This window comes from Pleurodeles waltl, chromosome 12, assembly GCF_031143425.1.
Source record: "Pleurodeles waltl isolate 20211129_DDA chromosome 12, aPleWal1.hap1.20221129, whole genome shotgun sequence".
NCBI classification, from domain to species: domain Eukaryota; kingdom Metazoa; phylum Chordata; class Amphibia; order Caudata; family Salamandridae; genus Pleurodeles; species Pleurodeles waltl.
In genome coordinates this window covers 457,885,394-457,912,452 of record NC_090451.1, presented here as the reverse complement: position 1 = coordinate 457,912,452, position 27,059 = coordinate 457,885,394, and the positions used below count along the sequence as shown (strand labels likewise).

Sequence of the window (27,059 nt, the reverse complement as noted above, 5' to 3'; positions counted from 1 at the left end):
GTCCAGACCGAACTGCCAAGCCAGGTCCTCACTGGACCGGAAACAAGCATCCTGGGACCAGTTTCGGGGTTTCACCCCTCATCAGCCAGGCTAGCTTGAATCCAGTGGCATGGGAAGCACGGGACCCACGTCTGGGCATACCCTTCCCACTTAGGGCGACAAAGCAAAAACAACAAGTGATGGACGGAATGCTGAACATTGTCAAACACTCACCCCCAGTCATAGATCTGGGTTTAATCCATCGTTCTTTTGCTTACCATGCCACCCCAGTTTGGACCCAGCTATATGCAAATCAGTCTTGACCCTGTTCCTCATGGGAACAGTCCAGACCGAACTGCCAAGCCAGGTCCTCACTGGACCGGAAACAAGCATCCTGGGACCAGTTTCGGGGTTTCACCCCTCATCAGCCAGGCTAGCTTGAATCCAGTGGCATGGGAAGCACGGGACCCACGTCTGGGCATACCCTTCCCACTTAGGGCGACAAAGCAAAAACAACAAGTGATGGACGGAATGCTGAACATTGTCAAACACTCACCCCCAGTCATAGATCTGGGTTTAATCCATCGTTCTTTTGCTTACCATGCCACCCCAGTTTGGACCCAGCTATATGCAAATCAGTCTTGACCCTGTTCCTCATGGGAACAGTCCAGACCGAACTGCCAAGCCAGGTCCTCACTGGACCGGAAACAAGCATCCTGGGACCAGTTTCGGGGTTTCACCCCTCATCAGCCAGGCTAGCTTGAATCCAGTGGCATGGGAAGCACGGGACCCACGTCTGGGCATACCCTTCCCACTTAGGGCGACAAAGCAAAAACAACAAGTGATGGACGGAATGCTGAACATTGTCAAACACTCACCCCCAGTCATAGATCTGGGTTTAATCCATCGTTCTTTTGCTTACCATGCCACCCCAGTTTGGACCCAGCTATATGCAAATCAGTCTTGACCCTGTTCCTCATGGGAACAGTCCAGACCGAACTGCCAAGCCAGGTCCTCACTGGACCGGAAACAAGCATCCTGGGACCAGTTTCGGGGTTTCACCCCTCATCAGCCAGGCTAGCTTGAATCCAGTGGCATGGGAAGCACGGGACCCACGTCTGGGCATACCCTTCCCACTTAGGGCGACAAAGCAAAAACAACAAGTGATGGACGGAATGCTGAACATTGTCAAACACTCACCCCCAGTCATAGATCTGGGTTTAATCCATCGTTCTTTTGCTTACCATGCCACCCCAGTTTGGACCCAGCTATATGCAAATCAGTCTTGACCCTGTTCCTCATGGGAACAGTCCAGACCGAACTGCCAAGCCAGGTCCTCACTGGACCGGAAACAAGCATCCTGGGACCAGTTTCGGGGTTTCACCCCTCATCAGCCAGGCTAGCTTGAATCCAGTGGCATGGGAAGCACGGGACCCACGTCTGGGCATACCCTTCCCACTTAGGGCGACAAAGCAAAAACAACAAGTGATGGACGGAATGCTGAACATTGTCAAACACTCACCCCCAGTCATAGATCTGGGTTTAATCCATCGTTCTTTTGCTTACCATGCCACCCCAGTTTGGACCCAGCTATATGCAAATCAGTCTTGACCCTGTTCCTCATGGGAACAGTCCAGACCGAACTGCCAAGCCAGGTCCTCACTGGACCGGAAACAAGCATCCTGGGACCAGTTTCGGGGTTTCACCCCTCATCAGCCAGGCTAGCTTGAATCCAGTGGCATGGGAAGCACGGGACCCACGTCTGGGCATACCCTTCCCACTTAGGGCGACAAAGCAAAAACAACAAGTGATGGACGGAATGCTGAACATTGTCAAACACTCACCCCCAGTCATAGATCTGGGTTTAATCCATCGTTCTTTTGCTTACCATGCCACCCCAGTTTGGACCCAGCTATATGCAAATCAGTCTTGACCCTGTTCCTCATGGGAACAGTCCAGACCGAACTGCCAAGCCAGGTCCTCACTGGACCGGAAACAAGCATCCTGGGACCAGTTTCGGGGTTTCACCCCTCATCAGCCAGGCTAGCTTGAATCCAGTGGCATGGGAAGCACGGGACCCACGTCTGGGCATACCCTTCCCACTTAGGGCGACAAAGCAAAAACAACAAGTGATGGACGGAATGCTGAACATTGTCAAACACTCACCCCCAGTCATAGATCTGGGTTTAATCCATCGTTCTTTTGCTTACCATGCCACCCCAGTTTGGACCCAGCTATATGCAAATCAGTCTTGACCCTGTTCCTCATGGGAACAGTCCAGACCGAACTGCCAAGCCAGGTCCTCACTGGACCGGAAACAAGCATCCTGGGACCAGTTTCGGGGTTTCACCCCTCATCAGCCAGGCTAGCTTGAATCCAGTGGCATGGGAAGCACGGGACCCACGTCTGGGCATACCCTTCCCACTTAGGGCGACAAAGCAAAAACAACAAGTGATGGACGGAATGCTGAACATTGTCAAACACTCACCCCCAGTCATAGATCTGGGTTTAATCCATCGTTCTTTTGCTTACCATGCCACCACAGTTTGGACCCAGCTATATGCAAATCAGTCTTGACCCTGTTCCTCATGGGAACAGTCCAGACCGAACTGCCAAGCCAGGTCCTCACTGGACCGGAAACAAGCATCCTGGGACCAGTTTCGGGGTTTCACCCCTCATCAGCCAGGCTAGCTTGAATCCAGTGGCATGGGAAGCACGGGACCCACGTCTGGGCATACCCTTCCCACTTAGGGCGACAAAGCAAAAACAACAAGTGATGGACGGAATGCTGAACATTGTCAAACACTCACCCCCAGTCATAGATCTGGGTTTAATCCATCGTTCTTTTGCTTACCAAACGTATGCCCAGACGTGGGTCCCGTGCTTCCCATGCCACTGGATTCAAGCTAGCCTGGCTGATGAGGGGTGAAACCCCGAAACCGGTCCCAGGATGCTTGTTTCCGGTCCAGTGAGGACCTGGCCTGGCAGTTCGGGCTGGACTGTTCCCATGAGGAACAGGGTCAAGACTGATTTGCATATGGCTGGGTCCAAACTGGGGTGGCATGGTGAGCAAAAGAATGATGGATTAAACCCAGATCTGTGACTGGGGGTGAGTGTTTGACAATGTTCAGCATTCCGTCCATCACTTGTTGTTTTTGCTTTGTCGCCCTAAGTGGGAAGGGTATGCCCAGACGTGGGTCCCGTGCTTCCCATGCCACTGGATTCAAGCTAGCCTGGCTGATGAGGGGTGAAACCCCGAAACCGGTCCCAGGATGCTTGTTTCCGGTCCAGTGAGGACCTGGCCTGGCAGTTCGGGCTGGACTGTTCCCATGAGGAACAGGGTCAAGACTGATTTGCATATGGCTGGGTCCAAACTGGGGTGGCATGGTGAGCAAAAGAATGATGGATTAAACCCAGATCTGTGACTGGGGGTGAGTGTTTGACAATGTTCAGCATTCCGTCCATCACTTGTTGTTTTTGCTTTGTCGCCCTAAGTGGGAAGGGTATGCCCAGACGTGGGTCCCGTGCTTCCCATGCCACTGGATTCAAGCTAGCCTGGCTGATGAGGGGTGAAACCCCGAAACCGGTCCCAGGATGCTTGTTTCCGGTCCAGTGAGGACCTGGCCTGGCAGTTCGGGCTGGACTGTTCCCATGAGGAACAGGGTCAAGACTGATTTGCATATGGCTGGGTCCAAACTGGGGTGGCATGCTGAGCAAAAGAATGATGGATTAAACCCAGATCTGTGACTGGGGGTGAGTGTTTGACAATGTTCAGCATTCCGTCCATCACTTGTTGTTTTTGCTTTGTCGCCCTAAGTGGGAAGGGTATGCCCAGACGTGGGTCCCGTGCTTCCCATGCCACTGGATTCAAGCTAGCCTGGCTGATGAGGGGTGAAACCCCGAAACCGGTCCCAGGATGCTTGTTTCCGGTCCAGTGAGGACCTGGCCTGGCAGTTCGGGCTGGACTGTTCCCATGAGGAACAGGGTCAAGACTGATTTGCATATGGCTGGGTCCAAACTGGGGTGGCATGGTGAGCAAAAGAATGATGGATTAAACCCAGATCTGTGACTGGGGGTGAGTGTTTGACAATGTTCAGCATTCCGTCCATCACTTGTTGTTTTTGCTTTGTCGCCCTAAGTGGGAAGGGTATGCCCAGACGTGGGTCCCGTGCTTCCCATGCCACTGGATTCAAGCTAGCCTGGCTGATGAGGGGTGAAACCCCGAAACCGGTCCCAGGATGCTTGTTTCTGGTCCAGTGAGGACCTGGCCTGGCAGTTCGGGCTGGACTGTTCCCATGAGGAACAGGGTCAAGACTGATTTGCATATGGCTGGGTCCAAACTGGGGTGGCATGGTGAGCAAAAGAATGATGGATTAAACCCAGATCTGTGACTGGGGGTGAGTGTTTGACAATGTTCAGCATTCCGTCCATCACTTGTTGTTTTTGCTTTGTCGCCCTAAGTGGGAAGGGTATGCCCAGACGTGGGTCCCGTGCTTCCCATGCCACTGGATTCAAGCTAGCCTGGCTGATGAGGGGTGAAACCCCGAAACCGGTCCCAGGATGCTTGTTTCCGGTCCAGTGAGGACCTGGCCTGGCAGTTCGGGCTGGACTGTTCCCATGAGGAACAGGGTCAAGACTGATTTGCATATGGCTGGGTCCAAACTGGGGTGGCATGGTGAGCAAAAGAATGATGGATTAAACCCAGATCTGTGACTGGGGGTGAGTGTTTGACAATGTTCAGCATTCCGTCCATCACTTGTTGTTTTTGCTTTGTCGCCCTAAGTGGGAAGGGTATGCCCAGACGTGGGTCCCGTGCTTCCCATGCCACTGGATTCAAGCTAGCCTGGCTGATGAGGGGTGAAACCCCGAAACCGGTCCCAGGATGCTTGTTTCCGGTCCAGTGAGGACCTGGCCTGGCAGTTCGGGCTGGACTGTTCCCATGAGGAACAGGGTCAAGACTGATTTGCATATGGCTGGGTCCAAACTGGGGTGGCATGGTGAGCAAAAGAATGATGGATTAAACCCAGATCTGTGACTGGGGGTGAGTGTTTGACAATGTTCAGCATTCCGTCCATCACTTGTTGTTTTTGCTTTGTCGCCCTAAGTGGGAAGGGTATGCCCAGACGTGGGTCCCGTGCTTCCCATGCCACTGGATTCAAGCTAGCCTGGCTGATGAGGGGTGAAACCCCGAAACCGGTCCCAGGATGCTTGTTTCCGGTCCAGTGAGGACCTGGCCTGGCAGTTCGGGCTGGACTGTTCCCATGAGGAACAGGGTCAAGACTGATTTGCATATGGCTGGGTCCAAACTGGGGTGGCATGGTGAGCAAAAGAATGATGGATTAAACCCAGATCTGTGACTGGGGGTGAGTGTTTGACAATGTTCAGCATTCCGTCCATCACTTGTTGTTTTTGCTTTGTCGCCCTAAGTGGGAAGGGTATGCCCAGACGTGGGTCCCGTGCTTCCCATGCCACTGGATTCAAGCTAGCCTGGCTGATGAGGGGTGAAACCCCGAAACCGGTCCCAGGATGCTTGTTTCCGGTCCAGTGAGGACCTGGCCTGGCAGTTCGGGCTGGACTGTTCCCATGAGGAACAGGGTCAAGACTGATTTGCATATGGCTGGGTCCAAACTGGGGTGGCATGGTGAGCAAAAGAATGATGGATTAAACCCAGATCTGTGACTGGGGGTGAGAGTTTGACAATGTTCAGCATTCCGTCCATCACTTGTTGTTTTTGCTTTGTCGCCCTAAGTGGGAAGGGTATGCCCAGACGTGGGTCCCGTGCTTCCCATGCCACTGGATTCAAGCTAGCCTGGCTGATGAGGGGTGAAACCCCGAAACCGGTCCCAGGATGCTTGTTTCCGGTCCAGTGAGGACCTGGCCTGGCAGTTCGGGCTGGACTGTTCCCATGAGGAACAGGGTCAAGACTGATTTGCATATGGCTGGGTCCAAACTGGGGTGGCATGGTGAGCAAAAGAATGATGGATTAAACCCAGATCTGTGACTGGGGGTGAGTGTTTGACAATGTTCAGCATTCCGTCCATCACTTGTTGTTTTTGCTTTGTCGCCCTAAGTGGGAAGGGTATGCCCAGACGTGGGTCCCGTGCTTCCCATGCCACTGGATTCAAGCTAGCCTGGCTGATGAGGGGTGAAACCCCGAAACCGGTCCCAGGATGCTTGTTTCCGGTCCAGTGAGGACCTGGCCTGGCAGTTCGGGCTGGACTGTTCCCATGAGGAACAGGGTCAAGACTGATTTGCATATGGCTGGGTCCAAACTGGGGTGGCATGGTGAGCAAAAGAATGATGGATTAAACCCAGATCTGTGACTGGGGGTGAGTGTTTGACAATGTTCAGCATTCCGTCCATCACTTGTTGTTTTTGCTTTGTCGCCCTAAGTGGGAAGGGTATGCCCAGACGTGGGTCCCGTGCTTCCCATGCCACTGGATTCAAGCTAGCCTGGCTGATGAGGGGTGAAACCCCGAAACCGGTCCCAGGATGCTTGTTTCCGGTCCAGTGAGGACCTGGCCTGGCAGTTCGGGCTGGACTGTTCCCATGAGGAACAGGGTCAAGACTGATTTGCATATGGCTGGGTCCAAACTGGGGTGGCATGGTGAGCAAAAGAATGATGGATTAAACCCAGATCTGTGACTGGGGGTGAGTGTTTGACAATGTTCAGCATTCCGTCCATCACTTGTTGTTTTTACTATTCTTGCCAAGGCAGGGCCTCTATGAAATGCAGTCACAGTTTCTCCATAACTATTTTCGATAATCTCTGTGAAAATCTCTAATTCATTTTGGTCGTGTTTTTAAAAGTGTGAGAATGTAGTCTTCCAATCTACATCTTTGCAATTTTTTTCAAACTTTACAAGTTTTGCAAAATGTGACTCTCACAAATTAAACAAGGTGCAACTTTAGCAACTGAAGGGCTTGCAAAAATCCTCCCCCTTGACATGCCCAGGAATGATCAGGACCACAGGTGAATGGGCAGAGGTTGCCAAGACCCACCAATCCTGCTCCTTTTCTGCAAAGCCAGGTGATGAGGTTGTAGTAATTACATTATAACTTTAATACTCCCTATATGATGTGTGTGTTTTTTTTTTCTTTAAGTAGTTGTAGTTTTATATCACCTTGACATCTGGTGTCTACTTTGAAGTACTCAGGTGAGGTAGGTACAGAAATAGGAATGGCAGAGTGCCGCAGTTTCAAGAGGTCTCTTTGGATATATCGCGGACGCACCCTGGAGTTTCTCCAACCCGGGTTCATTGTTTTACCAGCATGACTCATGCCCGCATGCTGACTGCTTCGGCACCAGCCCTAGTTATCAAATCATTTGAGCCCCTGATTGTTCGGCGCTCTTTGGTAATGTGCAGCCTTTGGATGGTTTGAACAAACCCACACACTGAGTCTATTCAACCATCTAAGTCTCCTGAGCACCAGATACTAGCGATAATTGGCGCTCTTTGGTACTATGACCACAGACCAGCGTAGATCCTCAGACCTCGGGACTCTTCCATATCCTCAGGAAGATGTCCCTGTTCACATGATTGGTTCATTACACTGGAATTTAGGTGCCACCAAATGGATTATCTTTGTCCTGATGATGACCCCTCCTTGACTCACCTTATTACCGGGTCGAAACGTGGACAAATCTCCAAAGAGTGGATGAGACAAATACAAAGAAATTTTATGAAACTTCAGGGCTTCCTGGATTGAAGGAGCCACTCGAAGTTCATAACTTTCTCAAAACCACACTCTGCACTGACTGTATATATCACCTTCACTTACCTGCACTTCAGCACTTTCACTGTTTTTTTAGGAGCACCTACTGAGACGAATGTAAAAATATGATACTCTTTCGCGAACAAAATGACATGTTCAACTGATATTTACATGAAAAACGTCTGGATTAATATGATCAAAAGTAATATATGAAGTAATACATTAATTTTTTTATTACATTTATAGCACACAGAAAATTCCTAAACCGTTTATACTCTGCAGAAGTCTAGGTTACTTCCCCCTTGCATTGACCTTTAATGTAACTGCAGTTTCAAGTAGGACATGAATGATTAAACATTATGGACCTGATTTAGAGTTTGGTGGATGAGCTACATCATCACAAATGTGATGGCTATCCTGTCAGCTGTATTACAATCACCATAGGCTAAAATGGGATCATAATATAACAGATGGGATGTCTGTCACGTTTGTGATGGAGCAACCCCTTCCTCCAAACTCTAAATTAGGCCCTATATCTAGTTGCATTTAACTGTCATGAACATTAATAAATTAACGTAGTATTGAAATGTTTGGATCTAAAATTATAGCTGTATGTTGAAAGTCTCTTTGAAATGAAAAGTCTTATGGTCTCTCCTAAATTAAAAGGGTGGACAGGACAGCAGGCTGTGGTTCAGAATGGCCCCTCAAGGCTGGATAGCCATCAGATGAAGTGCTGGTGAAGATGTTGACTTCTGTCAGGAAGTCTCTGAGTGGAATAAATTGAAAATCCATGCCCAAGGATGGTCTCCTGCAACCGGTTACTTTTAATGTATTCACCCATTGAACATTTCTAAATTCAGACTAAATATCTAATTTAGAGTTTGGGGGGACAGGCTACTCTGTCACAAATATTACAGATATCCTCTCTGCCATATTATGATTTCCATAGGATATAATGAAATTGTGATATGGCAGACAAGTTATCCGTCACCCTATCCGCCAAACTCTAATTTAGGCCCTTGGTCACTTTTTTAGCTTAGATTCCACCAAGGCAGTGAGCTTTAGCCAAAAAGGGCTCCACAGAGCCTGATATCCTCTCCACAACATACCAGTGAAATTGATTTGCTGCTGCAGAAAAGCTCCAAGCTTGAGCAACCAGAATCTTTGGCCCAAATGCAACTCTCCTTCTTTGGATTGACTTGTCAGGTTTGTACCGGTATGCTGGAATTCTTTGTAGCCAAAAGATTTTCTAGGTTCCAGGTTTCTCAGGATGTTAGGAGGAGTACACTTTGAGACAGCCAGTGTCCCAGGCCCTCAGGAACAGCATTTGTTGTCAAGAGTCACTACAGCAGAAACAACCAGCAGGGTACATCCAGTTGGAACTGGTCAGCAAGGATGTTCAGGAAAAGGGGTTGCTTTTTGTGCCCCTGTAGCTTAGCAGGAGGTCTGCCAACAAGTCTTTGGAGTCCACCACTTTTTTATCTGGTTCCAAGTGTGAGCAGGTCCAGCATTGCATGTCTCCTCATAGGATTCAACAGCAAGTGCAGTCCTTCTTCTGTCTCACAGAGGTCTGTGGGCTTCTGAGGAGGGGCCCACGGGAGGCACATTTATCCTTGGCACTAGTCCATGGGTAGAACTGACTCCTATCCTCTCTCTAACCAACAGGGAAAAGGTTCCCAGGGCTAGCCATACCCACTTTTGGAGTGGTCCCTGGGTGCCCTACTTCAAAGAATCCTACAATGCCCCTCTCAACTCAAATCCAAGATGGAAAAACCCTTCTCCCCCTGAATAGAGCCTGTGTGCCCAACCCAGAGATAGGGCAAGGGAAATGAGCAACACCTCCTCTTTGGTCATGTCAAACCAGTTCTGCGGTAGCTGCTCTCCCATTACGATTAGTGCCTGGTTGACTGGGGGAACAAGGAAGGCGTATGCCCAGATATCAGCTAACATTTGCATTTGACAGGTGGGCCAATTTGAATCAAGTTCCTGGGCAATGCACAAATAATCATCCTGTCAGAGGAATAGAAACACCTCCCCATATCCAAGGCTTTGTCCTTCCCTGGGTGTAGTTTTCACACCCAATCGAGGCAGCTATTCAGCTGACAAGCGACAGTGTTAGCTCATGCAAATGAGTCTTCAGAGGCCTTGGTCATGGAAAAGGTAACCTTCTAAAATAATTGTTTCCAAAATATTTATTACGAATTCAATTTCACCAGTGACTTTGGCTTGTAAATAAATAAATCACAAAGTTCAAAAATAAAATTTGTGTTCAGTAGCCAAAGATAACATTGCTAAATTTAATAATGTATCCTAATGCTTTCAATGGAACAAATAGCTTTGGGGGCTTTTTCACTGTAAGGACATGTTCAACTTTAAACTTGTGCATATCCTACTTTTGAATACTATGCATCCTGCCTTATGTGCAGCATGCACTACTTAGAAGTAACTTATTAATATTAATATTGAAAAGGAAGGTTTAAGACTGTCAAATTGAGTTATTTTGACAGGTCGAATTTGCACCTTCAAAACTGTATAGCCAGGTTGCAATGGTAGGCCTGCAGTCATGTTTGTACTGTCACTCTAGTGGGTGCGACAATGGGTGCTGCAGTTCACTAGTGACATTTAACTCAAAGGCCCTGGGTACACTTTGTAACATATAGTAGGGAGTTATAGATAAATTAAATCTGCCAATTAGGAGTATAGCCAATTTCTACATACTATAGGTGCCACAGCACATGTGGCCTTGTCAGCAATCTGAAAAATTGAAAGTGAACAGACAAAAAGAGGCATTTTCTTACATGTTTGTACTCAGGAAATGTGGCTGACAGTAGAGCAAAAAGTCTGACTAACTTGTCTGTATAGAGACGTAGACTATAATGAAACTGTTGAAGCTTTTTGGCACAATTGCAGCTTTCCATCATTGATTAATCTCATTCTTGAACTTGTGGGAATAGGTAGACAATACAAACCACAGCTGAAATCAGATAAGCAAATATTCTGTCATGTCTGTATTTTTTGCAGACTTTGTGGTGTCATTGCCTTTCTAAAGTTATTTGCAGACAAAATTCCAATTAGACTGACTTGTCAAACTTGTTAGGATAGAAGACTGAATCAGATTTCCCAGAATTAGAACTCACTGCCTTCTGAAAACTGCATTTCTCTGCAAGGAATAACCAACTTGCTGAGCTATCCTACTGGTACCTGCAGTACTTCATAATCTCTGTTAGGATTCAGGAAATGGTGGCAGTTATTTCAGTTTTTATTAAGACTAGTGAGTTTTTAAATGAAATGTTCAAGGTCCTAGTGACTTGTCTTTAGTAAAGAAGCCATGATGATTATTTATGAGAGGGGGTGCCATGCTTCCATAAAGCAATGTGATACATGAGTGCCACATACCTCTAAGTCATATTTCTGAAGCCTTGCAAAGGCATTTTGCATGGCTTTGAATGGCTGAAAAAATCTGGAGTAATGCAAGCCACAGCAAATTGCTGGGTTGCGTTACTCTTCACAATGGGAGGCATTCCATGAGCTTTGGGTGGGTGTTCCCATGCAACATCCATAGATTTTGTTGCATTCCCAGATTTACAAGGACAAATAAACCTGATAATGTGCCAAAAGGATATGCCTCCCCAGGAAGGTGCAACAAGGAGGAATATCTTTTCTGCAGCACATATAGAAAGAGGAAAAAGCATCTCAGGATTGTTTTTGTGCTGGAAGTTGCTCTGTCCTGCACAAAACCAATCCTGCATGCAACACAGGCACTCTTGCATCACGGTGCAAGGGTGGCTCAGTTGGCACTACGCTGTCAAAATGACAGCAGTGCAAGGAAAAAGGACAGGAATGTGCTGTATTTGATAAAAACAGCACATTCCAGCCCTTTCCCTGTGATGCAGGGCAGCGCAGCAAGGTGACTTGCTGTGCTGCCCTCCACCACCAAAGCCGTAAATATGTCTCAAAATTTCTATTTAAAAAATATTCTAAGGTAAATTAAATGGTAGTTTAACTGATAAAGATAATGTAACTTCAAATGGAGACTCCAAGTTGTGGAATTAAAGTTTATTACCACAACTATTAGAAATATTGCTATATAGTGTTTTGTTCATGGGTCTTGTTTTTTTAACTTTCAAATCTCAGTGACAAGCCTCACAGCACACAATTGGAAGGACAGCTATAGCTTCTCTGAGAAACTTCAACTCCCTTTATGGAGGTCAATTTCCTACATGAGTTCTTTAGGATTATGAAACCAAGGTTATTGCAGCCATAAAGTATTGTTCCTCTCTTCAAGGCTAGGCTAATGTTTTGCCACTTGATTCTCTGGAGGTTTCCCTCAAGGTCGCTGCTGTCAGTTTCCTCTTCAAACCTTGCATGCTGTGCTAAGATTGGAAATTAAAGGCATGAACCTTTAATGTATATGTAAAATCACACATATAATGTAATGTTTGTATATTTAGAAAACTTTGAAATTGTTCATCAAATATATTTAGATTTCATGGACTGATAGAGGCAATCTCATTTAGTCATGAAGTACTGTTTTTTTAAGAGATATATATCTCCCCTGTTTATTTTTTTATTATGTATTGCTATTCAACTGGCTTAAAGTGTGTTAAAATCAGACGCTCATTACTGTTTTGCCATGATGGTGTTAAAACAGTCTTTTGCTATGTACATTCATTGACACTGTGGCCACTATATAAAGGTCCAGATTTAAAAACAATCACACAAACTGCCCCAATGAGCCAAGGGTCGTCCCAGGTTGATATATGGACTTTCTCATACCCTCAACCACGATTTTTGATGCAAACTCCTATCTAATACAACTGGTAAACAGGGGGTTGCACCAAAAATAATCCTTCTATAAGCAGGCACTATGCAAGAGAAATGTTTGAATGTCTCTGTCTTAACTTTTCAAACGTTGTGTTTGTGATCTAATGTATAGCACATATCACATATCCAAAGAATGAAACATTTAAAAGAATGTCGAAGCATAGTATTTTGTACCAGAAGGGAACCTTTCCGGTACAAAACCCGTTCTAGATACCATGAACACACCTTTGTACCGAGGTTCGTATTTGGGGCGTTTTTGCGCCAGTGCTGTGAAAGAGAACTTATCTCTGTAGATATGTCTCCATGCTTCTCATTCCCCCTCGTGCAATGAAGCAGAACAACGCTGCTTGCTGTGCTCTGTCCTACTTTGTTTTCAATAAATAGTGTGTTTACACATTTGACCTAAGCGCTCTTGATATGTTGCACCATTTCCTTACATTTTGCCCATTATTATAGTTAAAACACAACCTGTAATTCCTGAGACCGTGTGCTGTAGGAAAGAAAGAAAGGCACAAGTCTCAGTGCAATGTTCACACCCTGCGCAACAAGAGATTAGAAATCTTTTGATGCAGTGAAATAGAACTCAATTGTAATTGCCCTAGTAGGAAAGTACAAAATAGTGGGGCTAATATTTTATAGGCATTGACATTGTGTGTACGCATGAGGTAGAACGCTTGTTTGCACTGTCAGGCCTGGAGATATGCAGTTTTGTTCGTTTGTTTGCAATAAATACAAGTTAATAATCACAGGCCAAATCGACTTTTTTTTTTTGCAACCTGTGTCTATTTATAGTATACAGAAGAAAAGGGCTCATAGAAGGGCCCAGTGACGACAGAAACCTATTCTGACCAGTTAGCGGCAGCTATACAGAGCTGTTGAAAATCCCGCTTTTTCAGCAATTTGGTTTGGCTTCCCTCAAGCAACCAGAAAGGTTGTCTGTGGTCTAGCCCTTAGAAATGGCTTCAGGAACATATTCGGATTAACAATAGACAGCCTCTGGCTCGGTGGACAATTTTGTGAGCTGCGGAGCATGAACCACATTAACATGATTAGTCATCTATGTAAGGGCAAGATAGTCAGTCGCCCCTTAACTAAACTGCCCACAAAGTTAGTTTTACGTTTTTTTTTTTATCTCTCCTCTTCCCTCTATGGAGGAAAACAAGAAAAGATGGATCTCACAGTGGTTGCATTTTGGCAAAAGTGTTCGTTCAGCAATAAATGGGAACTATTGAATATCTGTTGTTTCTTTGTATGCTGCTACAATCATCAGAATTCAGAGAAAAATCAACGACTGGATGGAAAGCCAATAGCGGTTCGCAACCTGAGATCGCTGCTTTGCACTTTTTTTATAATAAGATTAGGGATATATATAAAGACTCCTGGCTAGTTGGGATTTCCTCTGTTGGTTAGAGCAGACAGTTATGTTATCAAAGACGTGCATTTAAGTTAATAGTTGCCCTGTCCCATCCCATTGGGTATGACCTCCCATCCCATTGTGTATGACCTGTAAATGAGATCATATTTATAAACCTGAGCCTGGTCTCCAATTTTTATAATGAACTAATTATAAAATCAGTGAAAATGGGTTCTTCTGGGATGCAACTGGATTCGTTTTACAGATACACACACATAGGCTCAAAAGGCACATCATTTGGAGGGAATGTACATATATAATAAGGGAAGCATTATATTCGGGTGTTACATCCGGCACTTATGTGCTCCAGTCTCATAGAGGATTCCTTCCTCTTCTTTAACTGTGCTTATCATCATGATCATTCCACCCTCTGTCATGTATTGTTCTTTCAGTGGGAAATGTCATACCAGTATCTCACAGAGAGCTTTACTTATGGGAAACGGAAATTATGCATGCTTTCCTTTAAATTAAAATGGTATTGGTGATGCTATGGATTTGCGTACATTTCAGTGCGGGGCTGCGAAACAAACACCAGCACACTCTCGACTCTGGTGTTTGCCCCACAGTGATTGACTGTGTTTTACATACTCTCCCTGTGTTCCCCACCTTGTCCAAGGGAAATTCGCCACCTGCAACTACAGCGCTGTTTAATTAAGCATAAGAAAGGAGGAACAAAACCTGCAAACTGATACTATGATACATTCACCAGTCAGCTGCCTAAGACGTACTCCAGTCGAAATCATCTTTTGAGCCTTTAGTAGTCTAAGATCAATTTGGGCATATTGTTCCCTTGTTGCTGCTCTTTATATGCACTGTGATGCTTCAAAATAACAGTTACAAGCATGTAGCAACAATTCAAATTGTGTGATAACGGAAGTGCATATTTTACTTTCTTCATCTTCAGACTATGTAACAATATGTTAATATCTGAAGGTGTCATTTAGATTATGACGGAGGGGAAATATCCATAAATCGGCAGTGCTCTTGCCCACCAAACTTGTGGTTCCCTAGCTCTATTTACATTAATGCAACCCCTAGATTTACACCAGCAAAGACTCACCTGGCTCCTCTGGCATAAACCTCTGACCCAATTGCCCATCTGAGACAAGACTGTCAGGTCACAGTGACAGTCACTTCACTCTTTTTAGGTCTACTTACAGTTGAAGTCTTTCCTTACTGTTGCTAGACACTCCTGAGAAACCACGTAATCTCTCCAATTGCAGGGAGAAACCACCCTGACCATCAGGGTCATTGTTTTTTCTGAGAACAAACACCTGCTTTGGGAGTTTTTAGAAAATAAAAAAAAACCTTAGGCAAGTGGTTGAAACAAAGGTCATGCTTGCTCAGAAAAAAGTGAGGGCCTCGTTTACGAGGTGGAAGCGGCCGACCGCTTCGGTGGTGCAATGCGTGAAAGAGGTATTCCAAGGGTGTTGCTCTGAGTGTTCCTATGCAGCACCCAAAGGAATCTGACGCATTCCCAGATTTGCACATCTGGGAAAGCATAAGGGGCCAGATGTAGGAAAGAAGCATTTTGCGAGTTGCAAATAGCGAGTCTTAGCGACTCGCTATTTGCAACTCGCAAAATGTTATGCATAACGGTGTCTCAGACACCGTCTGCGAGTCGGTATGGGGTCGCAATGACCCACCTCATTAATATTAATGAGGTGGGTCGCAAATTGCGGCCCCATACCGACTATGGGCACTCGCAAACATGGAGGCCTGCTGTAGTCAGCAGACCTCCGTGTTCGTGACTGCTTTAAATAAAGCAGTTTTTTTTTTTTTTAAGTGTAGCCTGTTTTCCTTAAAGGAAAACGAGCTGCACTTAAAAAAAAAAAACGAAACCTTTAGTTTCGGTATTTTTTCAGGGCAGGGAGTGGTCCCTTGGACCACTCCCTGCCCTGAAAAAATGTTTTTGGGTCCAGTCACAAACTGGAAGGGGTCCCATGGGGACCCCTTCCAATTTGCGAGTGGGTTACCATCCACTTGAAGTGGATGGTAACTGCAACACCATTTGCGACCGCATATGCGGTCGCAAATGGTATTGCATACCACTAGGAATCGCAAATAGGAAGGGAACACCCCTTCCTATTTGCGATTCTGAAATGCATTTTGCGAGTCGGTCCGACTCGCAGAATGCATTTCTGCATAGGAAAATGCGATTTGCAACTCGCAAACTGCAGTTTTTGCTGTTTGCGAGTTGCAAATCCTTTCCTACATCTGGCCCAAGATTCCGACACCACCTTTGGGGGTGGGTGGGTGGATGTAAGAATGACACAACAGGGAGAAATGCCTTTATTTCGACCTGTTTCTTCCATCTTTCTATGTGTGCTGCATTCTGCAGCACACGTAGTGTGAGAAAACAGGCTGATTGCAGAGGCCCTCTAACTTTTTGCACCAATTTTTCACTTTTTGCTGGTGTTTTCCTGACTCTGATAATGCCCTGGATACTGCTAACCAGTCCCAGGGCCTGTGCTCTGTATAAAATAAATATGGAAATTAGGCTAATTATAATTGGCTATGTCAACCTACCTATAAGTCCCTAGTTCATGGTAGGGCATGTGGGTTTAGGGACCCCAGCATAGGTGGTGCACCCATAGGTGCACTGCTGAGGTGCCAGTGTCATTTTAAAGGAAGGCATGCCTTGCTAGCTGCTTTTAAATTAAAGTGACATGCAAATTTGTCTTAAACTACCTTATGTTTACATATAAGTCTACCTTAAGGTGTGCCCTATTTGCCCCTAGGTCTGGGTGCCATGTAACTATAAGCAGGGACCTTATAAAAATAGTTTTATAAACCTTGGTGAGGTAAAACAGCCAGATTCGTTTTTCCCTTATTGTAGTGAATGGCCTCCATAGGCTAGAATGGGGAGACCTTATTTTAATTCATAAAATACCCTTAAGTTGCAGATACCTCATGTTTGGTATCAAATTAATTGTTATAATAAATCCCACAACTTGCAATTGTTGGATTTAATATGACTTGTTCAGGTAAAGAGTTTTAAACTTTACCAACAAAGTTGCCAACTTCAGCCCAGTAGTACTTTGCTGTGATTGGCCAGACTTTGGCAGCCTGGCGAGGCTGTCTTGATGAGGTGTAAAGTAGTCTGGGCTAAACACAAAGAGATATGCCTGGGGGAGGAGATATTCCCTTAGCAGATGGAGAAGCAGGTAGGAGGAGGGCTGCTAACCTGGTCATCAAAGGCAGGGAAGGACCTTTGGAGCAAGCCAGCACCTCCCTCACATCCTGCAAATCCAGACTATTAGGTGTCCCACCTGATTAGATTAGGAGAGGGCAGGAGAAGGGTGTGTTTAAGATTTGCAGCCACACCAGTGGGTGGGCCCAGCCAGATGAAGCCTCCAAACATCAGTTTCAGCCATGATGGAATTTTGGGAAATGATTGGGATTGATTTTTGCCACACTTCCCAAGAAATGGTCATCCCAGGGGGAAGGACCCTGCATCTGATTGGAGAACCAATACCCCCCTGTTTTTCACCCAGGAGCATGGAAAAAACTGGAAGACCTGCAGCCACACCTCAGACCCCTACCAAATTCCAACAAGGAAGAACTACGGAAGAAGAAGGACTGTCCTGCTTGACTCCTGACCTGCGCCTGGACACTGCACTCTGAAGGACTGCACCAGCTGCACACTTGGGCTTCACCACAAGAAGGACTTTGCATGGCTTCAACTGGTTCAACTCCCTGTTTGCTACAGTTACAAATGAGCTGCTTAGAGTCCTGCAAACAGAGCACAGCTGACCAGCGTCTAGTGGCCATTTGAGGATTCTCACCAGGTGTATTCTGGGAATTGTAGTCCCAACTTCCAAGGAGCAACTCAGAGCTTCTGGAACCTTGGATCAAGTTGTGGACACTTCAAGGACCTAAAAATGACCTCTAGATGAAGATCCAGAATTTTGGAGACGTTTGGAGCAACTCCATAAGTTGAAGAGGTGCATTGTGGGAGTTGTAGTCCTAGACCACAAGAGGCAAACCAGAGCCTCTGAACCCTAGGCTGGTGCTGTGGACCACTTTCCTGAATCAAGAAACACTTCTGAAAGTAAGTGTGACATTGTTACCTTGTGTGTGGCATGGACTCTGGACTTTGTTCCTTACCAGTGTAACCTTTATTTAACCCTTTGAGCGTTAGTTGCTTCAATGTGCTAGGAAGCATTACTTCTTTAAAAATTCATATCTCCAGTTTCGCTTATCCGATTTTATTAGTTTTGGTGTCATTTTAAAAATAAAAATATAATCTATTTTTCTAAATTGGTGTTGGAATTGTATTGTGTTTTGTGTTTTACTTATCTACTTTTTTTGATTTTTAAATGCTTTACGCTTTGTCTCCTAAATTAAGCCTTGTCGCTCGTTGCCAAGCTACCAAGGGTTGAGCTGGGTTTATTTTATTGACACCTAACTGGACCTAAGTGCAGGTTAGTGGCCTATTGGTCAGTGTAGGTACTTACCTTCCCTTACCAATAACCCATTTTCCAACACGTAGAAAGAGCAACACACCTTTTATGATTGTTTTTGTGCAGGAAATTATCCCTTCCTGCACAAAAACATCATCCCTACATTGCGGGCATCCCTGCACCATGGTGCAAGAGTGTCTGCATTGGCACTACGCATCAATATGTGCACCACCACAGGGGGAGGAAAGAAATGCACCATATCTTGTAGATAGCAGAGACCAAGCAGATGTCACAACCTCAAACAAACCAAGCAGGCCAACCACCACCATCCTAATGACCCCTTCAATGTCTCCCAGCCACCTTTCTCAATAAGCATTCTACATAAAAAAATTAGCTGAGGATACCTTTACTGGCAGCCGGAAAACGACAACTTAGACAGCTGACATATGAAATGCCCATTTGGGTGGAAGGTCTGTGGTCATTTAATGCAATTTGAACACATCTCACCTACGTATCTCTCTACAAACAGGGCACAATGTGCACGTCACCACGAAATCTTTCCTTTCTCTTGAGGGGTTTTCCTTCATGGTGACAGCCAACATATAAACATTAATGTGAAGTTCGTACTGAGCGACCCAACATGGGAAAAAATAAACCATTATACGTGCCACGTGTTGCTATGCGTAAACCACCTGGCATTTTCCCCTAGATAAAATTGTGGAAGCCGCCCCTGTCGGAACACTTTTGTGGAAAATTGTAGGGGAAGTAGCAGTTACCACAAATCTGTGATATTAATCTCTGCTCATCAGACTATAAGTACGTGTTTTACAAGTATGTCTGTTATATAAGTAGGGAAAATCACAATGCATCTTGTGATCAGGAATCATGCAAGTATGTTTGATGCTGTTCTAGCAATATACTACCCTGCACATTTGCATACACAATATGCCAAGCATAATTTACTAATGTAGGATCAAAGTGTGTATAAATACCAAAAATGAAATAGGGGTAAAATACATAAATCGCAGTTTATATTTCCCCTTTTTCTTAGTGCATCGACTCTCATGATTCTGAGGAGCATATGCCATAGCACATGAACGATTTGGCTTAAAATCAGAAAGAAAATCACATTAAAAAGACAGAAATTTGCTAAATAAAGAATATAAGAAGATCAGCCAATAATCTCTAGCAAAGCTAATGAATATGGAAGGCTTCACAAGAGAACTATTTCTTGAAATATTTCGTCTCATAACATTATTATTTCTCGAGTTTTATAATCCCGCAATGCATAATGTATTATTTTGCAAAGGTGCAGTTCTTTTGGTGATGATGTGTAAAGGGTAAATGTATTTCTAGTGGCATTTAAGACAATCTGATGTGCTTGAATTAAAATTTGATGTTGCCGCTGTGGGGATTACAACTTCATGTAATCAAGTCTAAATTAGGTCCACTGTGCCTTACTGTCTCTGGCAATTAATTTGCCTAATTATTTTTTCCCTTTCCTCCTATTCACTCTAGATTTCAGCGTCTTTAGGGGGGCACACATCCATCCCATCTCCTATCTTGTACTGTAACAATGCTTCTCAAGGGTACAGAAAGCGAGCGGATCATTACAGGAAAAAAAGTCCTTCTGAGATCGATGATTGCTTTCTGCCGTGTGGAAGGGGATGTATTACACAACAACATGAAATAAGTGTGAGGGTAACTAGAAAGTGATAGTCAAAAAATATATATGTCAGCACTAATAGAACAAAGTACAGTTTCTAAAATGGATATGCTTCAAGTTCATCAGAAGTGCAGCATAACATATTGGCCAGACAAGCATGCAATAAACACGCAAATGGATAAGATGTTACAGTCAGAAACACATGATACATAAAATCCATATTCACCAAAGATAACATTATAAAATGCTAATGTTTAACTTTATTGCCACCAGTATGCTCAAGCATGATGATATGCAACTTGCTCTGTAGTAGTAGTACTAGCCTTTATTCAAACATTTTCAATGATCATAGAAACATACAAAATAAACATCAAAAGTTAATATAAGACACTTAAAAACATCAACATCGTACAGATGCACCCTCTCAGGAATAAAAAGTAATACATGTATACTGGCCCAGCTCATAGAACAAGGTTAAGTTTTTTGGTCTAAACTGATTTAAAAGACATCAGCTATTTTACATACAGAGCATATTAAGAAACAGGCACATGTTAATACAAATCTCAGAAGTGCTCATTTCGATATGACCAGATTACACTTATTACATCCTATACCCTTTAAAATAGGAATTAAAAATTGTTTCGTCAAGCAAGAAGAAAAAACACAGAAAATCCAACATTAAGCAATCTTTGCAGGATCTTTCATCACAGTGACAGAGGAGAATAGAGGCTCGGTCAAACTGTCTAGGAGGGAAGCAAAGTTGCCATCTAGACTGAATCTAGTCAAAAGGGGTCTATCCTTAGCACGCAAGGCGAAGTTCAAACATGGCTCTATGCCAGAGGAGGTTTTGACCATAACATAATCCTTGAACTGAATTTCAGTAAACTCCATCAATTTCCGCTCCTTTTGTTTGGAAGCCAAAAAAGGTCGTCACCCATGACCTTTCACCTTTTGATATACCTGTTGGGTTGAGAAAAAATAGATGGTATTCCCAAGGCGAGACATATCGTAGGAAATAACAATGGCTATCACAAGATAAACAAGCATCTATAATTTATCTGGTGAGCACAGCTGAGGGAATAGTCCAAACAGAACACCACTGCACTAGTGGAGTATGATTTGCAAGGCCCTCAACGAACTTCAGCCCCAGTTTTTCATGTAATATAGAAGAAGGGTATAAAGAGGGAGAGTAATTAATCACCAATGCACTCTATTCTCTTCAAGCCGAAGTGACTGTGACTTGTTCTGTATTTTTAGTTGGTTGTGTCTTTGCCTTTTTGTCAATCCCGCCATCCATCGTAAAACAACCCTAATCCATCCTTCCTTCCTTTTCTCCTTCTTTCCCTCCTCCTTTCCTGCACTTTTTTATTTTCTTCTCCCACCATTACTAAACCACCACATGCTTCATTAACCTATCCATCAATGCATCTCTTTCCTTACATCCCTCACTCTTTCCATCCATATATAAACAGTATACACTTTTGTTACATGTTTTGGTATTTATGTGTATTGTTTTGAGGTTCAAATCATAGAAATAGATTAGGCCGGGGGTCCATGGCTACCAATAAGGTTTCACTGAGGGTCCTTTCATACCAGTAATAAGTCAGTGAGGGTCCTCAGAAGTCAAAATGTTAAGAACCACTGCTCTAGAGTATTTTATACTCACTTGGGAAAATAATGGAGAATCTTCTTCAGTTAGGAATTGCTGAAGACCTTTCAAATGTTTTGAGATTTTGACTGCCATCGCATCTGAAGGCAAAAAGAACAAGTGATGGATAAAATGCTGAACAATGTCACACATTCACCACCAGTAAATAGATCAGGGCCTAACTCCACCATTTATTTGCTACCCATGCCATTCCAGTTTGGAACCAGACATTTGCCAATCAGTCTTGAACTTGCTCTCTACTGTAACAGTCCAGCCTGACCTGCCAGGCCAGGTCCTCCCTGGACCAGAAACAAACATCCTGGGACCGGTTTGGGGATATCACCCCACATCAGTCAGGATAGCTTAACTCCAGTAGCATGGGGAGCATGAGACCCATGTCTCGGCACACCCACCCCAGTTAGAGTGACAAATCAAAAAGAACAAGTGATGGACAGAATGCTGAACAATGTCAAACATTCACCCCCAGTACAGAGATCTGGGCTTAAATCCATAGTTTTTTTTGCTGCCATGCCAACCAGTTTGGACCCTGCCATATGCAAATCAGTCTTGACCCTGCTCCCCATGGTAAGAGTCTAGCCCAAACTGCCAGTCCAGGTCCTCCCTGGACCAGAAACAAGCATCCTGGGACCATTTTCAGGGTATCAATCCTTATCAGTCAGGCTAGCTTGACTCCAGTGGCATTGGGAGCACTGGACCCACGTCTGGGCATACCCATCCCACTTATGGCGACAAATGCAAAAAAGAACAAGTGATGAATGGTTAGCTTAACAATCTAAAACATTCACCCTAGTGCACAAATCTGGGCCTAAATCCATCATTTTTTGCTACCCATGCCATTCCAGTTTGGACAAAGTTGTATGCAAACCATTCTTGACCCTGCTCTCTAAGGGAATATTCCAGCCAAACTTCCAGGCCAGGTCCTCTCTGGACTGGGAACAAGCACCCTAGGACCGGTTTTGGGTATCACCCCGTCAGCCAGGCTACTTTCAGTACAGTGGTATGGGGAGCACAGGACCTGCATCGGGGCATACCCATCCCACCCAGGGATTGCATATGAAAGCAGCATCCTTTGTGCACACATGTTACTGTGATCTTGATCCAAAGTGTCTTCTGTCTCTTGATTCTGTTGCGCAGTGTATACAGTTTCCAGGTAGCAAGCAGATATTAATTGATATACCAGACTTTCACTAGAATGCTATCCATCTGATAATAAAAAGAATCTTCCTTGAATTGAATCTTCTTTGAAACTATACACATTGAATAATTTGAATATATCATGTTATTCTACAGGTATCACACATTACCTTAATCTGCCATGAATGTAATTCAAACTCGTAGGTTAAAGCAATTATGTTGTTCTATTACAAATTAGAATGACCATAATCTAATGTATAAATTAATTACTTTGACAACATATTTGGTATAATGTGTACGTAAACTGTGAATGGTGTAAGTTTTTCCAGTTTTATCTGTTTAATTTTTATACTTTTTTGTACTTCTTGTCAACCAAAAATAAACAGCATGTAAAATGAATAGGAAAATAAGATTGGTATTTAACAACACAGTTACAGTAGCAAAGACTGTGTTCTGTCAGGACTGAGCCCTGTCCTATGACCATTCATCACTTCTCTCCTTAACTTAGCAATGATGTCACAAATCCAGACCCAGACAGATGATCACTACTACCAAAGCTCACTAATAAAACTTTACCATGTATTTTCTTTCCTTCAAATGTCACACACCTATGTCGCAGTACTCCTTCTACCCCTCCTTGTGCTGAAACACCCATAGAGACCTGGGCTCTGTACACTCAAGTGTGGTCTGAGGTTCAGATTATGTGGCCTAAGGGTCAATAGTGAATGCTTCAGCAGAGAGCATCTCAATCTCCACTCGAAGCTCCACCTGTTCCAGCACCACCCGGAGGTGGTGAGACTCAAGAAAGATGGCTAAAAGCCTAGACAGGCTGTGGACCAGCAGCTCCCTGCACTATAGCTGCGCTATTGCTCTTCCTTCCTTACTCGGGAGGGACAGCCTTATTTCTTTCTCCTTATAGCAACACCAATCCCATCAATGGAATTGGGCCTCCCACTACTCATTCTGCAGCTGTAGATTTTGATAGATTCTGAGGCACCCTATTCATTATGAGAGGCATAACCTAAAGCTGATCAGCCACCCTACCAATCATGAGAGGCATAAACAAAAGAGGCTCTGCCTTGTTGAAGAAAGTGAAGTGGTGAACAAACTTGAAGCAGTGAAGGGCACTTCTTTAATAGGTTTTTAATCATTCTCAATCTATTATGCACCGTCATTTCTGCCTTTCAGTCCAACATCTTCATTTTACAAATACAATCTTAACTCTCATACTACTGACATTATTGTGCTGTCCTCTGATCTTCTTTCACTTTTTCATCCTTTTGTATTGTTTCATTCTTTTCCTTTTTGGCTTCCTCTTCCCCATTTGCCTAATTCCTACCTACACATTTATCCACTGTTATTCCACAAGGCCATCTTTCAGTAACCACCAATCCCTCACACCGGGCGGCAAAGCCATGAGTGAGACAGTCTGGGACCAGCTAACCCACCAAGCATTTGACATTGCTGTTAGAAATAGACCCCTCAATCCCCTTTACTGCCATGCCCCTTCTACTGCATTTCCTGGGCTGTTGCATCCTTTGGGTTGTGAGTGAGTGTTGCAGGCTAGTCTACACATCATAAAAACTAAGGAAAAATGCCACACATCTGCCTCAGCCTTTGGACCTCAAGCAGCAATTGCCCTTAGCTAATCTGACCCTGTGCTGAAAATGATGCTGTTTGTGCATTTATTTGAAAATCTACAACATAACCATGTCACCCAAATTAAAAAAGACAAATTAGAGGCCTAAACCTACCTCTTCTGTCCGTGCTTGCTGTGTACTGAAACTCTGATGGAATACAATAAGGAAAAATGCAAAATTCATTTTGCAGTGTGGTGGGGAGCATTTTGCTGAGCTCCCCAAATGTGCTGCTCAAAACCTCAATGCAAGTCCCTAGCAGACTATGTGGGACACATAATTGTGGATGAAATAGCAAATTGTTAGAAATATGAGAAGTGGTCTCAGAAGGAGAGAAGGCTTCTACATTGTCTGGTACCAACCTGGACACCTTTTACACTCCCTATCGGAAGTGTTAGAACCATGTTTATTATCCATATCCAGGTGCTGTGTTGATCGAATATCCAGGAATACACAGCCACATGGACAAGTGTTTCAATCATTGTAAATCACTATACCTACTCTGCATCTCGTCAAGTCTCTCCTCTAACCATATAAATGTATTCCAAATCCCTCGTCTCCCTTTGTCTTTGTCTCTTCATGCACCCTTGTATGTCATTATATGCACCTATCTTCAGGTCTGGTGGAAGTATTTTTCTGGACATGTGAAATCACTATTTGGTCAAACGAGGTTTAATGGCAGTTAGATGGAGTGGCATGCATTGGGTGGTAAAACAGGAGTCACCAGGTATACAATGGGTTAAGGTGAGTAGGATAATTCAAGGAGATACTCACAAGTACTATTTCAAGAAAAAATGGAAACAAAATGATAATGGATGGCCATAACTAAATTCATCTCACTGCCTGTACAAGTATGCCATGATAGCGCTTTCATCATGATATGGTGAGTTTGTACACAAAAAGTCACTCTTTAAAGTCAAGAATTTTAAATTATGATAAAAAGTACACATCTCCTGAGGAATTAGGGGGTCTTGTTTGGAATATGTACTCAACGCTCTTATTCATCTCTTGCGTCAACTAGTTTTTAACTTTCACAAAATAAATAATTGCATTTTACTGTATAGAAAGTAGTAAAATACTAGGCAAGTTGTATTTCTGACTCGCAAAGTGTACAGTGTTATGGAAAGATGCACTTCTGCACTTGAATTTGATAGCAGTCTTTCATAAATTAACTAACTCTTCCATGAGCCACCTGTTTGTACTGCACAGCACAATCTCATTATAAACATGGGAAATGTCCTATCTTAATCAATAAAAAAAAAATATGAGACACACCTAACTTAGGTTTCTGTTACCTTTCATGTTCTTAGTTTACGTTGCTTCCCCTTATGGGCAGCGGTGCAAGATTCTCTTCAGTCACACTCTATTAAACATCGGTTTGAAGGGTCTCTGGATGTTTTGGAAGGCTGTCTTTGGTGCAACAAAGTTTCTAGCCCTCAAGAGTTATGGGGTTGTTTGCACTTCCCTAAAATAAACTACCAATGGGAATTAAAGATCAGATTTCTATGTTCCTAAAACTCAGCTTTGCAATTTAAGTGCCTGACTGATGCTGCTTCTCTCAAGTTTCTTTGAAGCACAGCACTCTACAATTAGCTTGTATGCATGAATAATGCCTTCTAATAAATTATGCAAAATGTATTGCAAAATATTACTTTCCAAATTTCATATGTGCAATAATTTCCCATATCTAGTAAAAGCTGGAAGACTACATTTGGCCCTAATGAATACATTGCTTTTTTCATTCAATTTAGGAAATCACAGTCAAATCTCCGGCGTAGTTGTTGCAATCAAAGTTCTGGATGTAAATGATAACGCCCCTGAATTTGCGTCGGAATATGAAGCTTTTTTATGTGAAAATGGACGACCTGGACAAGTAAATATATTTTTTGTACAATTTCTATTGATATAATACCCATGTTTTAATGTGCTTACTATTGCTACCGAATGGTTGTAATTTGTGTTTGCCACAATTTGTAAGTAAATGAAAGATTTTAGCCGTGCCCAACTCACTTGTCATATAAAAGCTATTTCAAATGCATTTGTCACACAGTGACCTAAATAGAATGATATCAAAATTATCTGATGGGAGAATTAGAAAAACAAGGCTTTTAAGTAAGATCCTGCTATTAAATGAAAGCCTACATTGGCTAATAACCGATTCGGAAGCCAGAAAGACAAACTTGCACTCGTACTCTTGGAACATATGCAGTTTCTTTTATTTTTTTGTGGCATTCATTAAAGATATGTCACCTTTTATATTCTGAAAGCATTTAAGACTGAAGGAAATATTCGACTTATTTTTAACCAGTACAAATAGATGTTAATCCTGCAGCTAACACTGCAATATACAGCAACACCTACAAAATAATATTTGTATGAATTTCCAGAGACGGTCACTTTCTTAACACCTTGGACCACATTCTAGGGCTTAAATCCACTTATTATAAAGAGCCTACATCAAAATGAGGTTAGATTCAGATTCACTAGGTTCATCTTTAAGTCACAGTTTTCTTTACTCAATTCGCTAATTTGAAGAGATCCCTTTTTAAAGACTCTCACTGTGTATGCTCAAAAGATATTTTAGACATTGCACAGTTGCCGAAGCGTAGCTAAT

General features: G+C 43.8%; 1 protein-coding gene across 3 annotated transcripts in view; it reads left to right on the top strand.

The window, feature by feature from the left end:
- CDH8 (cadherin 8) overlaps positions 1-27,059 on the top strand; it is a 1,003,344-nt gene that overhangs the window by 861,440 nt on the left and 114,845 nt on the right. For all 3 annotated transcript variants that reach the window (XM_069217048.1, XM_069217049.1, XM_069217050.1), the window contains exon 9: positions 26,197-26,318. In XM_069217048.1, coding sequence (XP_069073149.1) covers positions 26,197-26,318 — 122 coding nt within the window. The remainder of the gene's footprint in view (positions 1-26,196; positions 26,319-27,059) is intronic.